General features: G+C 29.9%; 2 protein-coding genes across 3 annotated transcripts; one reads left to right on the forward strand and one right to left on the reverse strand.

Annotated features, from left to right (window-relative positions):
* Positions 1-672: 672 nt before the first annotated feature.
* Positions 673-6,310, forward strand: LOC113858721 (phosphatidate cytidylyltransferase, mitochondrial). Of its 2 annotated transcripts, none has more exons than XR_003503420.1 (10): positions 673-1,099; positions 1,232-1,288; positions 1,412-1,474; positions 1,588-1,656; positions 1,840-1,932; positions 3,077-3,181; positions 3,255-3,332; positions 3,858-3,986; positions 5,335-5,568; positions 5,806-6,310. XR_003503420.1 is itself a non-coding variant. In XM_027491458.1 (10 exons), exons 1-10 carry the CDS (start codon positions 1,001-1,003, stop codon positions 5,994-5,996), a joined length of 990 nt encoding a protein of 329 aa, XP_027347259.1. In that variant the 5' UTR covers positions 740-1,000; the 3' UTR covers positions 5,997-6,181. The 2 variants fall into 2 exon arrangements, 1 of the variants encoding a protein (XP_027347259.1); XM_027491458.1 differs by having other exon boundaries at positions 740-1,099; positions 5,335-5,440; positions 5,806-6,181.
* A 675-nt stretch (positions 6,311-6,985) lies between these two features.
* Positions 6,986-8,959, reverse strand: LOC113858720 (transcription factor bHLH91-like). The gene is made up of 3 exons (XM_027491457.1): positions 7,946-8,959; positions 7,446-7,838; positions 6,986-7,346 (listed from the first exon to the last, which is right to left on the reverse strand). Exons 1-3 carry the CDS (start codon positions 8,957-8,959, stop codon positions 7,242-7,244), a joined length of 1,512 nt encoding a protein of 503 aa, XP_027347258.1. The 3' UTR covers positions 6,986-7,241.
* Between the last annotated feature and the right edge of the window lie 6,031 nt (positions 8,960-14,990).

Genomic DNA, 14,990 nt, shown 5'->3' on the forward strand with positions numbered 1-14,990 from the left:
ATGGTTACTGCAGCCAGACCTACAGGCTGATTATATGTTTTAGGTGGCAGATTATTTAGGTACTGATTCACAATCGAATGCTCAGAGCATTAATATGTAGACATATTCTGCTTAATAGTAACTAGTGATAACAAATCTTTTCTGGTCAAAGATGATTACCAAAAGACGATATGCATTTTTGCAACTCTAAACACAGTCACAACAAACTGTGTTTAAGTAAACAATTGTGAGTTTGGTTTTAGATTGTCTTAATTATACAAAAGTAATTTCAGTTAAAATTGAATTTAACTAAAACTAATCTTGTATGCGGTGATAGTATCGATTTTATTCGAATTTATACATGAAAATAGATAATCAGAGCATGTTTGATTTTTATTTTGAAAATACTTCTTTATTTTTAAAAATAAAATTTTTAATTTTAATTTTTAAAAGTGATTTTAAGATAGGATACCCGTAGCCCATCAAAATGATTGTAATAATAGATTTATCTAACGTGTATTTATGGTTTGTAATATCATTCATATTTAAAATATTAAATAGCAAAACTAAATGGAGTTATTAGTTATTTAAATGATTGCAATTTAATCCTTGTGTGAAAGGGAATATTTATAGCTTATTGCAATATCATCCCAAGTGTATCTACTGCAGAAAGGCAGTGTGAGTATTCTCCCTACATCTTGTTTTCTTCTCTCCACTTCACCGCCTTCGTTGGCGTGCCTCTCGACACCAACATCTTCATTTATACGCCATCCTCCTCGCCTGCAGGCTGCAGAAAGGCATTGGCCATCAAAGATCTAACCTCAGTATGGCATTTACCCCTTAAGCAGCCACATTGCACTTAAACTGTTCGAAGAAACTCCCCATTGCTCCATCTAACATTTTTGTTTCATTTTTTTTCCACCTGCTAAAGCTTATATGACAAGTCTCTGAACCTCATTGCCCAATATAAAAATAAACTTCCTGTTGATTTGATTTTGAAGTTCAGCATACACTCTTCATCATGGATAATACAGCATTTCAAAGTTTTCTTCAGGTCCTTCCCCCTGTTCAATTTGCATGTGTCTACGGATCATCTCTTCATCCAGCCAACCATGACAAGGTCCCCTTTTGTTTCATACCCATGATTTTTGTTTGCTTCTCGTTACTGCTCTCCATTATGGGTCTCTCTCTTATTCACCTTTTAGTTGTTGTTCTAATATTTGTTCTCTGTTCTGTGTTTTTGGATTTCTAGACAACCATGACGGATTATATTCTCGGTGTGTCTGACCCCAAGCAATGGCATTCTGAGGTATGTGTCATGATGCATTGATGTGTTGTGCACTTGTGTTATCCGATGCATGATATTTGAGTGTCTCACTTATATTTTCTTTTCTTTTTTTCTTTTATTGTTCTTTCAATGGCATCAATAAAGAATCTGAAATTGAACAAGCATCACTATGCGTCATGGATGGTGCACCTTGGTGGAGAGAGGCTGGTACTTGCCCAAATTTAGTTTTTTTTTTCTTCTCTTGGTCTCTCATATCTGGCTTGGGTTTTATTTGTGGATGCTGATGATAGTTCATGCTGTGTCTTTATGTAACATGTAAGATTACCGAAGTTGCCGATAAAATTGGTGTGGGAGTACATTTCAACCCCTTTGTTACTTGGAACGGAAAGGTATTGATAGCCTTATGACTCGGTGGTGTGGAGTGTGAATCCTGTAATTAATCACCTTTCAATAGCATTAAATTGAGAATGCTGGAACATTTTTAGTTGTCCATAACAACCTTCTTTTTGGCTGAATTGTTAAGTCAAGATTACTTTTTTCACAATATCCTCTCTATAAATAAATTTGTGCAGTTGTTCAAGTATGGGGTTGTTCGCATGAATGACTTACTTCAGGATGTACAGTACTGGGAGAAATTCTACTTGTGTGGCCGCTTACAGAAACCAGTATGTTTCCCCTTTTTTCCTCTTCATGTCCTGAATCATTTGATTAGTGGTTTTTCGACCACTAACTGATAATCTAGAAAAATGTTTAACCAATGAAATGATAAACATGGATCTCACGAAAAAGAAAAGGTGTCATTGAAATGAACAACTGGATAAACAAATAATGAATGATGCTAGCTGCTTGCAAGGATTTTTAATGTTTGGATTGCTAAAATACCTTTTTAAATGAAATCTGTGTTTGATTCTCAGCTATACATATGGATAGCATAATGATTCTTGGGTCTCCCAAGTGCGTACAGCTTAGGTAACCTGTTGTGAGGTGGAACCCTGACTTATCTCTAGTATACTTATCCTGTTTCTTGAGCTCTAAGTTATTGTGTCTACCAGATTCTTAATTTTCACATTTCCAATGATCTCTGAATAAGAACTGCAGATATTTTAGTATTTTGTGTCTATGCTGATTTATGGTTTCCCATGCTTAACTAAGGAGATTTAAGTGTTTAGTAATTACTTTAAAGCTTTGTATGTCAATCCAATTTTATGTAGCAGTAGTGCAGTGTTATATTGTATGCCCAAATTCTCCAAGTTGGGGAACATTTGTGACTCAAACTTACTCAAATGTTCACCTCTTATAGGCAGACTATTGTCATCGTCCTTCGATATTGAACCGTTAGTGAAACTGTGAAGGTAGATCTACATGCAGCAAAACCCCTGTGATAAAGAGAGGGGGAAAATATAAAATAAAGGCATTGCTGCTACAAAGAAGAGGAAGGGAGGAAGGTGGCTGCATGGGAGGAAAGAGGGTTGGGAAACACTAGGCCTAGCATCATTCAGATAGGAAAAATAGTAAAATAGAAGAAATTATGAGCTGTGCCTAATTTCTAAATTGGGCTAAAAAGCCTATTCAATTATTGGAAATTTTTAGATGTGGTGATCCAATTCAAGGTGAATTTCAATTCTAACTAGTGAATCAATTAAGTCTGGGCCTTGTACTGCATACTTGTATGCATACATACTACAAACCAAAGTTTGCCATATTTCATGTACTGCTCTATTACTAGTGTCGCATATCTATCTCATAGTTTTCCTATCCTTAATTTATTCCTGATCTATTTTTCTTTGTTTTTTGATGCATGTCATGCAGGTTCATATTGTTGTTGATAATTTGGACATTAACAAAACCAATTCTGTTAACTTGAGAGCTGCAGTGTCAGCTGCTCTACTTTTGCTTCCATCAGAATTTGCAGAGGTATACTTCTCTGTAGTAAATTAATTACTTTGGGAGTTGGAACAACTGAGTGGATTCAACCATATCCTTGCAGGAAGATCTGTATGCCAAAGTATGTAGTCTCTCATATACAGGTGATGTACGGATGTTATTTGCTGAGGATAAAAACAAGGTATTCCTTGATTGCTACTTAAGTAGGATGTGGAATGGAAATACTGATGTCTTTTAAATTCCCATATATTTAAATTCTCCATGCTTACTTGATACCATTACCATCTCATGTGAGGAGCTTGTGTCTACAGGTATTATGTGTCAGTTTGGTTACAAATTCTGGCTCACACTTTAAACATTGCTTCCTTTATGAGTTTGAGTTATCTGTTTATAGTTATTTCTTCCATTTTGCATATAGTGAAGATGTGAAACACTAATAGTTGTCATTTAACTGATATGAACCTGCCAGTTCTTGAGATTCTGGTTGGATCTTCACTGATTATGTTTACTACTGAAATTGGTGAGATATCTGCTTCATATATGCCTTTCTTCCTTGTCTTGCTGTTATCCTCGTAGGGACTGGCAGAAACTTGTTAGAAAACTGTTTGTGTTTGTCATCTATTCTTTGTGAAGAAAGCCAGATTGATTGTATAAGGAAAGGATCCTATTTACCTACTGAGGTTCCTTTTGTTGATCATATGTCCAGGTGAAGAAGATTGTAACTGGGCAGTTTGATTTATTCCACTCAATGTATAAGCCATTTCTTGAAGAATACGAGGCTAAGAAGTTGTTACGGCTTTCAACAACAGCAAATAACCGAATGCAAGTTTCTCAGGTCTTTATTATTTAGTACTTAATTTTTAGGAAAATTACAATTTATCTTTACCTTCATGTTTACATTTTAGAATGGTTAACTAAAGTTGGTTAACGGCATTAAAAAATGGTTCATATATTGATTTGATTGGCCATCTTTTGGTTCTTTCTAAATTGGAAATATATTTGCCAAGTATCCTAAATAGTGATTCGTCCACTGTTTTATCATGCCTCCAAGCTTTGTTGTGCCTTAAAATCTAGGATGAAATATCAACGCCCCAATTATTGAAAACAAACTTATAATTCCTTTATTATATCTTGATTCTTGACTTTTTTATTGGTTTGAGTACTTTTAGCCTTTAGGGGCTCACATACTACGGCTGCAATTATGCCTTTAAAACAGTTTCATTATAACATAAACGATAAACGATCATAAGTTATTAATAAGTTCATCAACTGCTAAATACATAAATAAATCTTTTAAGTCTGCAGATATCACTTATCAGTAATTGAGTTTGGCATTTTGAAGCCAGATTAATGTATGTATATTTTTTTAAGTATTAATAGTTATATGCTTTATAACTTTAAGTAAATGAACACTAATAAGTGTATTCTATGAGATGTAACTGTTAATAATGAGAGACTGAAAAAAACTCGAGAGAAAATACAGAAAAGAATTCTTTTATTTCTTGATGAATGGCTACAAGAACAATTATAGACATACAATCTAATGCGTGGACCTATTGGACCAGAATAACTCCCTACATTCTACAAACCTAATGTAATTACTGTCACAACCTAACGTAGATTGTGACCAGGGTAGAAGCCAACTAGTGTAACCTGCCGAGTCCCTACTAAGCCAAATCCTAAACCAAAATTGCAAACATTAAATAATATTAATTTACATATCATATTCATGCAGCAAATATGTGAACAGTAACAGATGAAACTTGTGATTCCTTCTATTTCTGTCCATCTTCTTGTTTTCCACTTGATGTTGTCATGAGGATGCATTTTTTTCTTTCTTTCTTTGGTTTCCATTAAGGAGAAATATAAGCAATTTTTTCCTGCTATTTTGTGCTTTTCACCTTCTTCTACATATTCTAGTTTTCACCTTTGGTTACTATTTAATTGTTGAAGACATTCTTGAGGTTTTATATTTTGTGGATTATTGAGTTTCCACCTCATTTATTGATAATGTATGGTAGTCTGGGTGAATTACTTATACTACTTAATGGAAAAACTCATAGTTTAATACATAGGAAATTTGATTGAGTCAAATAGCTTGTAGAAGCAGGCAAGGCAAATTGTATAAATGCATCTTCAGAGTCAAATATCAAGTAAAATACTTCTTTTACTTGTTAAAACAGGATTGTGACTTATCAGTTGCTTGCTCTTTAGTTTCTGCCCTTCCTCTGTCAATCAGAAGCCAGATGCGCATGAAGCAAGGAGAGAAAATGAAATTAAGTGAAACTGGTATGCTTCTAATATGTTTCTAATATGTTAAAATTGTTTCTGAATTATTGCTTCAGTTCTTGATGCCTAATGTTGTTGGAGTCTAAATCCTGAAAGGGAAAGATCGGAGGGGGTTAGAGGACAGTAAAGTAATCTCTTTCTCTCTCTCTCTCTCTATATTTATATATATATATATATATATATATATATATATATATATAATATAATATAATATAGAAGTATAAAAGGGTTACATTATTGGTGAACTGAAATTAATTTTGTCAGTTATTTGAATCTTTATTCTTTAGATGGTACTTATGATGGTAAGGTTGTACCTCTGAATAGGGGTGTGTATGTCAAATTGTGAGAAAATGCTATGATTTCAGGTAGGGTCATAGATAATACTAAAATCAGCTCAAGAGAAGAAGCTGCAAGTTACTTGCAGAGAATTCTGAGGCGAAGAGTAATGGTTTCAAGTGCAAGGCAGGCCATAGCTGGACTTCTGGCTGTTGGTGGGGTAAATGCAACCAGGTATGTTGCTAAGAAAGTTAGCAAATCCTGGAAGTCGTGGAGATGACTTTGCTGTATTGACATTCAGAGGGATGAGGCTTTGTAGCTTGGATACTCACCTTGGGAAGTTTACATATAGATTACTGACTATTTTCTGTTCTCATCTATCATGTTATCTTGGAGGTAACCTTTTCCCTCAATACTCCACCCTTCACAATCAAAGGCATCATCAAAGACAGCAAGAGATTTAGTGACTGGTGCTTTATCATTAACCTTGCCAATACATTTTGTAGTCAAATTTAGCAGTGGTTTGTTGGGTAAAGGGAATATAATTTATGGAACAGAAAATTTGAATTTCAAATGTATAGACCTATCTGTTTCTTCATAAGTTTGCCTTTTTTTTTTGGAAGAGGTCAGTTTTTGGAATTTTAGTCCACAAAAATATTCATAATTTTTTTTTTATCATTTTAATACTCTATGAACTCAATCCATTCACTTCACGAATAGAATGTAAATTCCTAACCGTTTATCATGTTTTTGAAAGAGAATGTTCATGAAAGAGAAATGCTTAATTTTGCACGAATTATTAGACGAAAGCCATTCACAAAGCCACGTTGCCTGCTTTTTGCCAAAGACTTCTATTTTATTTTTTAATAAAAAAAAATACACATAGTTCTGCGTAAATTTTGCGCAATTATCCTTCGCATTATCTGGAAGTCTAATGCGTGACATAAATCCATCTCGTTTCTTTCTTTTAAATTGTATTTCTTTTTAGTTTGAGCATGGCAAGCTAATTTACGCACTTCTATTTCAGCCAGTGCCTCATTTGCAATGGTTTTGTATTGATGTAGATCACGTGGCACAAATAGTATGACAATTAAGTTCGAATGGTGTGGCAGCTCAAAGTAGAAATTAGAATAGAAGCGAAACTAGTTAAAACTGCTTGGTTCTTGGTACTAATTCTCAAATAAAACACCAAAGTATGACTCCACTAACCCATGGTAATGGAGACAAAATAATGCACGACAAAAGGTACGAATAAAAGAAGACAAAAAAGAAAAGCTTTTGCAAATAACATTAACCCAAAATATAACTGTGTAGTTTAGTCCCTCCAAAGGAACCCTACTGAATTTGTATCAGAATCGTAGAAACTACATGTAAATCAGAAAGTTTGAAACTGCTAAACTAGTAAATTTCACTATTGTGTCCATGAACTTTATTACTATCATTCAAACCATTACTGTGTAAGTTACTGTCTGAAACATGTCAGAATCAATTCATAGAGACCTTTGGTGGCTGATCTTGACCCTCTTTAATAGCTGTTGGCATGTGGAACTGATGCTGTGTACTGAGTGTCCAGAACATCAATCACCCTGTTGGCTATGGCACTTGCATAGACCGAAGAACCTTCAGTTATCTGCCTCAGTGAAACAAACAACCACAGCAATGTGATAATTCAGTTCATACAAATAACTTATAATAACCCGTTTAGTTTTATGTCAAATGAAATACCAACCTTGCTATTGAACAAGAAACTGCAATATTCACCAACATGTCCACCTGCAACATGGTGAAGCTCTAACTGAAGTTCATCTAGAACCTTGGAGACACACAGCAGGCAATTAATCTTCTTCCTCTGAAAGAGCTTGACTGTAACATCATCATCGATGATCCGTACATCAACCTCACTGTCTTTGGATTTTCTCTGGAGCCATGAGGTCCTTATGCACCCATCTGGATCTCCAAAAGGTAAGTTACAGCTCTCAGCAGCATCATCTTCAGCTTGGTGCCTCTTGCACCTCTCCTTCCCATATCTTTTCTTCTCCACCAATAATTTGAGCTCATTCACTGTTCTCATCAACTCTTTTATATACTCAATGGCATCACCAACCACAGATGCTCTATCCATCTATGTTAAAACCAAAACCAACCTATTAGCTCGATTCATAGAAAAAAAAATTGTAACATATTATTTACTAGTACTAAAATTCATAGATGGTGTATACTACCGTATACCTTAGTGGGATTTGGGATAAGACTTCTCAAGATTTTGTATTTTCCATTCAATTGCTCTCTTCTTTGTTTCTCAGTTGCAAAAGGTTTAGCAGCTTTTCCTCTTCTTCCTTTGCCAACAGAAGCTGCGACCTTGTTGAATTTTAACACTCCCATGTCAAGCTGGCTTCCATCACCATCTATCTCATCCCCTCCCCCAAAGAGAGAGCCATTTCTGGAACTTGTTGGCAAGCTGTATCCACGGGGAAGAGATTGAAACAGCTCTCTGAGGGCTGGAGGCTGTGGAGGCAGGTTCAAGTGGAATAGAGGATCATACAAAACTGAGGATGCACTTGTGTTGTCTGATCCTATTGGAAGGTCTCCTAGAAATCCCATTGAATTATGAAAGTTGGGTGCTTTTTGAGTTGGGTTTGTGATGCAACTGGTGGGGTTGGTGAGCAAAGATGAAGCTGAGCATCTGGGTAAGTGAAGAAGGTTTAGGAGATCTGGTGAAGGGTAAGGAGGGTCCAATATGGAAGAAGGGTTATAGTTTTGGCTGCAGTTTTGTGCCTCAATTTGCTGAAATTGTTGTTCATGTGACTGGTGTTGTGAGTGATTAGCATAGCCCATGTCTTGCAATTCCTGAACACTTGGGTCCCATGTGGATTGCTGATAGGAAAAGGCATCAATAACCTCTTGCACTAAATGGTTATCCATGTTGTTGTTCAAACCTAGATGCTGTGGATGTGGAGTATCAATAGTTGTGGCACTGACTCCATTTGCTAAGTTTGAGACATCCTCAGGGTGCTGTGGATTGTGATGGTGATAGGAGAGCTCTTCCACAGAAAGCCTGAGATTTTCTTGAAGGCTATTATTATTGCTGTTTGTGGTGTTGCCTGCAACCATAGATGATGGTGCTACAGGCTCTGCCAGAGGAAAGTTATCTTTTTGAGAGGTTACAGTTACACTTTCTGCCATTGTGTTGGGATCAAAGCAACCAGTTTGCTCATGCATTTTTGGCCTGTCTCCTGTACTCATTGGTCCTTGTCTGCAGTAGTTGACACAAATCAAGAGAATCAGAATTTTCAAATTAAACAAACTGAACATACCATGTGAGTGAATACAAAAATATCACAAAGGAAAGTACCCTGAGAAAGGGAAAACATAAAACAAAAGAAGGAAAAATAAACACAACAGTTCAAATCAACCACCATTTTGAACATTCACTGAATAATATGTTTGAGATTTGATCATTTGAATCTTGTTTTGTTTTAGGTGGTTCAAGCATCAAATTGAAAATTTGAGGCCCTTGAATAAAGAAAGTAATTGCTTGTTATTGTAGTAATAAATTACCTATACTAGAAGGAAAGAAAAACTATATAATATGCAAAGTAGGAAACAGTTTAATGTAGAGAATGCCTCTTCTAATCCGAAGGGAGAGTTTGTTGTAAGAAAGGATGAGACAAGGTAGGGAGATGGTGGTACTTTAAAAGGGCAAATATCTTGTAAAGTATACTTCAATCTTTTGGGCTTTCAGTTACAAACTACAAGCTATTCAGTCTGATCCTCCTTTCTGAGCCCCACATCCTCAGATTCATGAAAAATTAACAACAGTTAGAGTTGAGCTGTGTCTGGATAAATGATTAGGAGCTTTTTAAATGAGAACTTATTATATCTTAAGTGTTTAACTTAATAATTTTTAAAAAATTATTGAAACAAGTGAAAAAATTGATAAAAGAGTTGTGTTCTTTTTTAAAGTTTTTAGTTTAAGTGCTTATAAGATAATTTTAGTCGCAGGTATGAAAAAAAGTTGTCAGAAGATATAAAAATTTACTCCAATGATATCTGCATCTAAAAAACAATTAACAAATATTATTTTGATTTTGTTTCATATAAAAAAAAATGCACAAAACAAGGTAAGTTTGAATAAGTTTTGCATAAATTTTTTAAATATTATATCATCGTTCTTTTAGACTTTTGTTTGTAAGTTTGACCAGAAAAAAAAATGTGTTTGAAAGATAAAGAAACAGAAGAGAAAACATAATACATACAATATTATTCTAAGTGTAGTAAATTTAAAAATACAAAAGTAGAAAGACTTTACAAAAACTTCATCTCTTATTTAAAAGTTATTATCACATAAGTTATTTCCCTTTTCTTGCTTTTTTTTTCTAAAACTAATTCCTAAACAAAACTTTAATTATCACTTTCTTTTATAAATTTGAAAAATTATTCAATACATTATAATAAACACATGACACAATTTTACGCAAGTCAATTTAATATATCTATAATAATGGATGAAAATGTTCTTATTAAAATAAATTTTAAAATAGTATTTGTAAACATTTTTAATCTCTTCCATTTTGATATTTTCCCACCATTATTTACCTTTACCATCTCTTAATCTACCCCCATTTCTCATATTAAATAACTTCTGAATTCAAATGCTTAACTTTTTTTTTTGGTGTATACAAAGTACTTACCATCTAATGACTTGTTTCACATTATATAATACAAATTAATCTCTAATATTTTAAGGAAAGAAGAAAATGTGCATAGTTGTTGTATGAGATCCACTTCTCCAAAGAATTTGCTAATCAAAGTTACTTACATGAAAGAGCTCATGCACAGAATTTTGTTTTTCTCTTTCCATTAGATTGTTTCTAAAGCATTTTCTATAATTTTAATGTGGAAATAGCGTTGCACCAAAAAATTTACATATTGTCATAAAAAATGTTTTCTATTCATATACTTTTTCAAGGTATTTGTTTTTACGAATTATACATTTAACTAAATTACTGTATTTCCATAAAAGCGAAATGTTTATTTATTTTTAAAACTTTTCCTTGTGTAGCAAACATCTTTATTTATAATTATACCAAATATGTTTTATTTTCCACTATTTTTCCCTTCTAAATAGAGTTATGATTTTGAATATCCATGGAAATGTGATTTTGTTTCTTAAAAGAAAAAGAAAGAAAAGGATGGCTCACACAAAACGTGATTGCGGAAGGAAGCGCGTTAGTTTGGATTATAAAATATAAAATTAAGGCACTTAGTGGTCCCCTCTCCATGCGAATTGGTAGGTTAAACTAACTTATAGGAATGCTTTATCACCTTTCCTAATTATTTTATATTTCTTTATTTCTCCAAGAATCATACAAGTTCTTGTGCATTATTTATATTAAAATTTATTAACATAATCTATATTTAATTCTAAATTATGATAATAAGATAATGAAAGATGATAATTGATGAGAGACTAGTTAGATTGTTTGTTTTAAATATTTACAATTATTTGGTGTGTTACTGTTTTTGACAAATAAATGAAAGTGAAATTTATTTCTTCAAATAGCTCCATAATGCTCAAAAAATTATTCATATTGTCTTTTAAAAATGAAAAATCATTCAAATTTGGCTAAAAGTGATGATGATGATGGTAATTCTCTTGTGGGAAAAATCATTCAAACCAAATCATTTTTTGATGGTTCATATAAACTCTTGTGTTGGAGATATATAGTTGGGTCTCCAAGTCGTGTTAATAGAAGTTCAATTTATGGTCATATGTGTAGTTTTTATTTAGAGAAGTTGAATACTCACTTCAATATTCTTTTTTAAAAAAAAAGTGAATAATAATGATGTTGCCTCATAAAGATAATACTTCAGTTTATCAGCTTTATTTTTTTAAATTTAACACTTTTCTTTTATCAACGATGACATTGTCTCGTAAAAATATTAAATATTAAAATATTAAAGACTAAAATTAAAAAATAAAATCATTAAAATTAAGCTATCACAAAAACATCTAAACTTTTTTTAATGTGTACATGCAAGTTAAGAGTTTTAAAAAAATCTTTTAATTTAAAAAAACTTAAAAATATATGTTTAGAATGATTTATAAAAAATTTATTCTAACATTTAAAAACTTCTAAATAAAAATTATTATCAAATAAACATTCTTTTACTTTAAAATTATATTTTATTTTAAATGAGATATTTTAAAAAAATAATTCATTGTATGAAAAATTTATAATATTTAGTTTTAATATTTAGTTTTAAAAATTTTAAATTTCTAAGAATTTTAATGAAAATTTTAATAAATTACAGTTGAATTTTTTTTAATTTTAACAAAAGAATGAAAATTTAAAATTATTTGTTTATTTATTTTTATTAATATTTTTAATTAATTTTATCAAATATAGTAATAATTTTATTTATTAGGAATGTAAATAATTTAATTATTTTATTCAAACAAAAATATTTAAAACGAAAGAAATTCAATTATTCTACTCAAATAAAATACTTTAAATTTTAAACTTTTTAAAATTTTCTAATTAGATCGTGCAACCTAAATGAATTTATATTTATTCAACTCCATAATTTTTTTTTCTTTTTTCAACCAACTCAACTTATTAATTGGCGAAAAACTGAAATTCAAGTGATTCAGGTTGCGATGGACCTTGGCCCATTTGTCCAAACACATTCTAATATTTTTGTGATAAAAAAGGGGCCCAACTAAATCCACAGGATCACATATTCTAATATCCTAATTATTTTTACTATTTTTTTTTTTGGATTTTGGGTTTGGACTGTGACTACTTGGAGTTTGTCATGATCATGTTCTGAGGTTGGATTTGATCCCCTTTAAGTGATGTTAAATGATCATTAATATGTCCCATCTACGATATTTTTTTTTTCATTTATTTTCTTAAACAAATATTCATACTTTTATTTTGTTATAGTTATAAACGCATTAAAAATTACTATTTTATCCCCATTATTTTAAATCTTATATTTTGATCTTGATCATTGTAAATTCTATTTTTCAGTAAAAAGTAAAAAAAAATGTTTGTAATACTTCAAATTAATTATACTTGTACTTATAATTCATAATTTTTTAAATAAAAAGAGTATTTTTAAATATCATTATAAAATAAGAGTATTTTTTTAAAAATATTTTACATTAATATAAAATTATAAATAAAATACAATATAAATTGATTAAAACACAAAATATGTATGAAATTATAACATATTTATTTATCTAAAATTAAATTACCTTTTATTAATGGAACGGACCCATCTTTCCATCAAATTTTATGGATATTTATTTTATTCATTATAAATAAATTTTAGATATAACACCTATTTCCATCCCTATTCATTTATTATATTAATTAATATTAGATAGTAAGAGAAATGGGTATTGTAAAAATTAAAACTCAATCTTCAACAAAACACACATTAATTATTAAAGGTAATTTTTAAATAAATTATTTATTAATATTATAAAATATTAATTAATTAATTAAATTAAAAATAGTGTGAAAGAGAAGGTGAAGGAAGTAATAATTATATATATTCAATAATTTTATTAATATTAAAAATAAGCCTTAAATAAGATATATTAGATTTAATAAATACAATAAATGCATAACATTTAATGAATATAAAATTTAATAACATTATTTAAATTTCTCATATATATCATATTTATTAAATATAGTAATTTCTTCATTTGTTTTCGTTGACACTTGAAATTTTGTACAAAAATTATAAAAATGATTGTTAATTTAAATTTTGTAAAAAGTTATTATTTGACTCTTTAGAGTTTGTATATTGTTACTTTTAATAGTTTATTTTTATTTTTTATTTAAGCAAGTTTTGTTTTAAATAATTTTTCTTATAATTATACTAATAATATGGATACTTTACATTATTTTTTTAAAAGAAAAAGTAGCAATTTATCTATTATAATAATTATTTTACCTATTTATGATATACTAAATGAATATTAATATTTAAGAATAAAATTATAAATAAAAATTAACTGTTTATTGGTTTTATAAAGTGACAATAAAATGTGAAAAAAACAAAGTTGTTAAAATGCAAAAAAAAATGTAATTACTATACTATTACTGTTACATATATAAATAAATATTTATTAACGTGTGTCAAATATGCTTAATAATAATTAATAAATAATATTTTTAATAAAAAAAATTATAGCATTTAATAATTAATATTTTCAATGCATTAAATTTTGTGATATTCTATAATTTAAAAAAACTAATACACAGATTCTTATTAAATACATATTAAAAAATAATAAGTATATTGTAGTAATTAATTTTTTATAATAAATTTTAATACAAAACATTTAAATTTAATAAATGTTACATTTAATTAATATAACATTTAATGTTAATTTTAAATTAATTATTTGTGACATATGTAATAAATATAACATTTAATAGTATAACATCTTATTTATTATCCTCTATTAAGTAAGTATTAATTATTAAAAATAAAATTATAAAAAATATTACTTATTCATTAATTTATAAAATAATACTAATAAAAAAAATAAAGAAATTAAATTACCAAAAAGAAACGGAAGAAGTACTGTGTAAGGTAACTTGTTTGTATAGATGTGATTGGAGAAGTATTTGAATCTTAAATAACTCTTGCATTGCAAAATTATTTATATCATTTTAAACTAAAGCATTTAAGATAACATTTCATTAAAAGTGAGGATAAAAATTGAAATAATTTGATATGCCATGGTTTTATTTAATATTATTAAAATTTATGAATCATAAAAAAATTAAAAAACTCAGAAAAATTTTAACACTGTTATCTAATTATAAAACATATATTAATTAAATGATTTTTATTTGACTCATGGGTGAGACTGTGGTTTGCCCAGAAAAACTGATTGTTGATTGTTTTTTTTATAATTTTTTATTTGACTTTGTTAGGAGTCAGAAGAATGTATCAAATTGACTTGTGGGGTCCACGTATAAGTTGTTCTAAAAAGTCAACTGGCTGACATGGCATGAAGATAAACTAGAATTAAATTTCAACTATTTTGTCCTTTTTATTATTTCCTTTATTTAAGCTTTCGACTTCCATAACCTGTGTGAGCATGAACTCCAAGACAACCAAGTAAAAATTTTAAACTTGCAGAGATTTTATTCCTTAATATGATCTTTATATATTGAATATCACTTCTTTCCAGCATTGATTCATTCTTCTTCTTCTTCGATTTGTTTTTCTTGTGGGC

This window comes from Abrus precatorius, unplaced genomic scaffold (genome assembly GCF_003935025.1).
Source record: "Abrus precatorius isolate BTA unplaced genomic scaffold, Abrus_2018 Scaffold2, whole genome shotgun sequence".
Taxonomy (NCBI): domain Eukaryota; kingdom Viridiplantae; phylum Streptophyta; class Magnoliopsida; order Fabales; family Fabaceae; genus Abrus; species Abrus precatorius.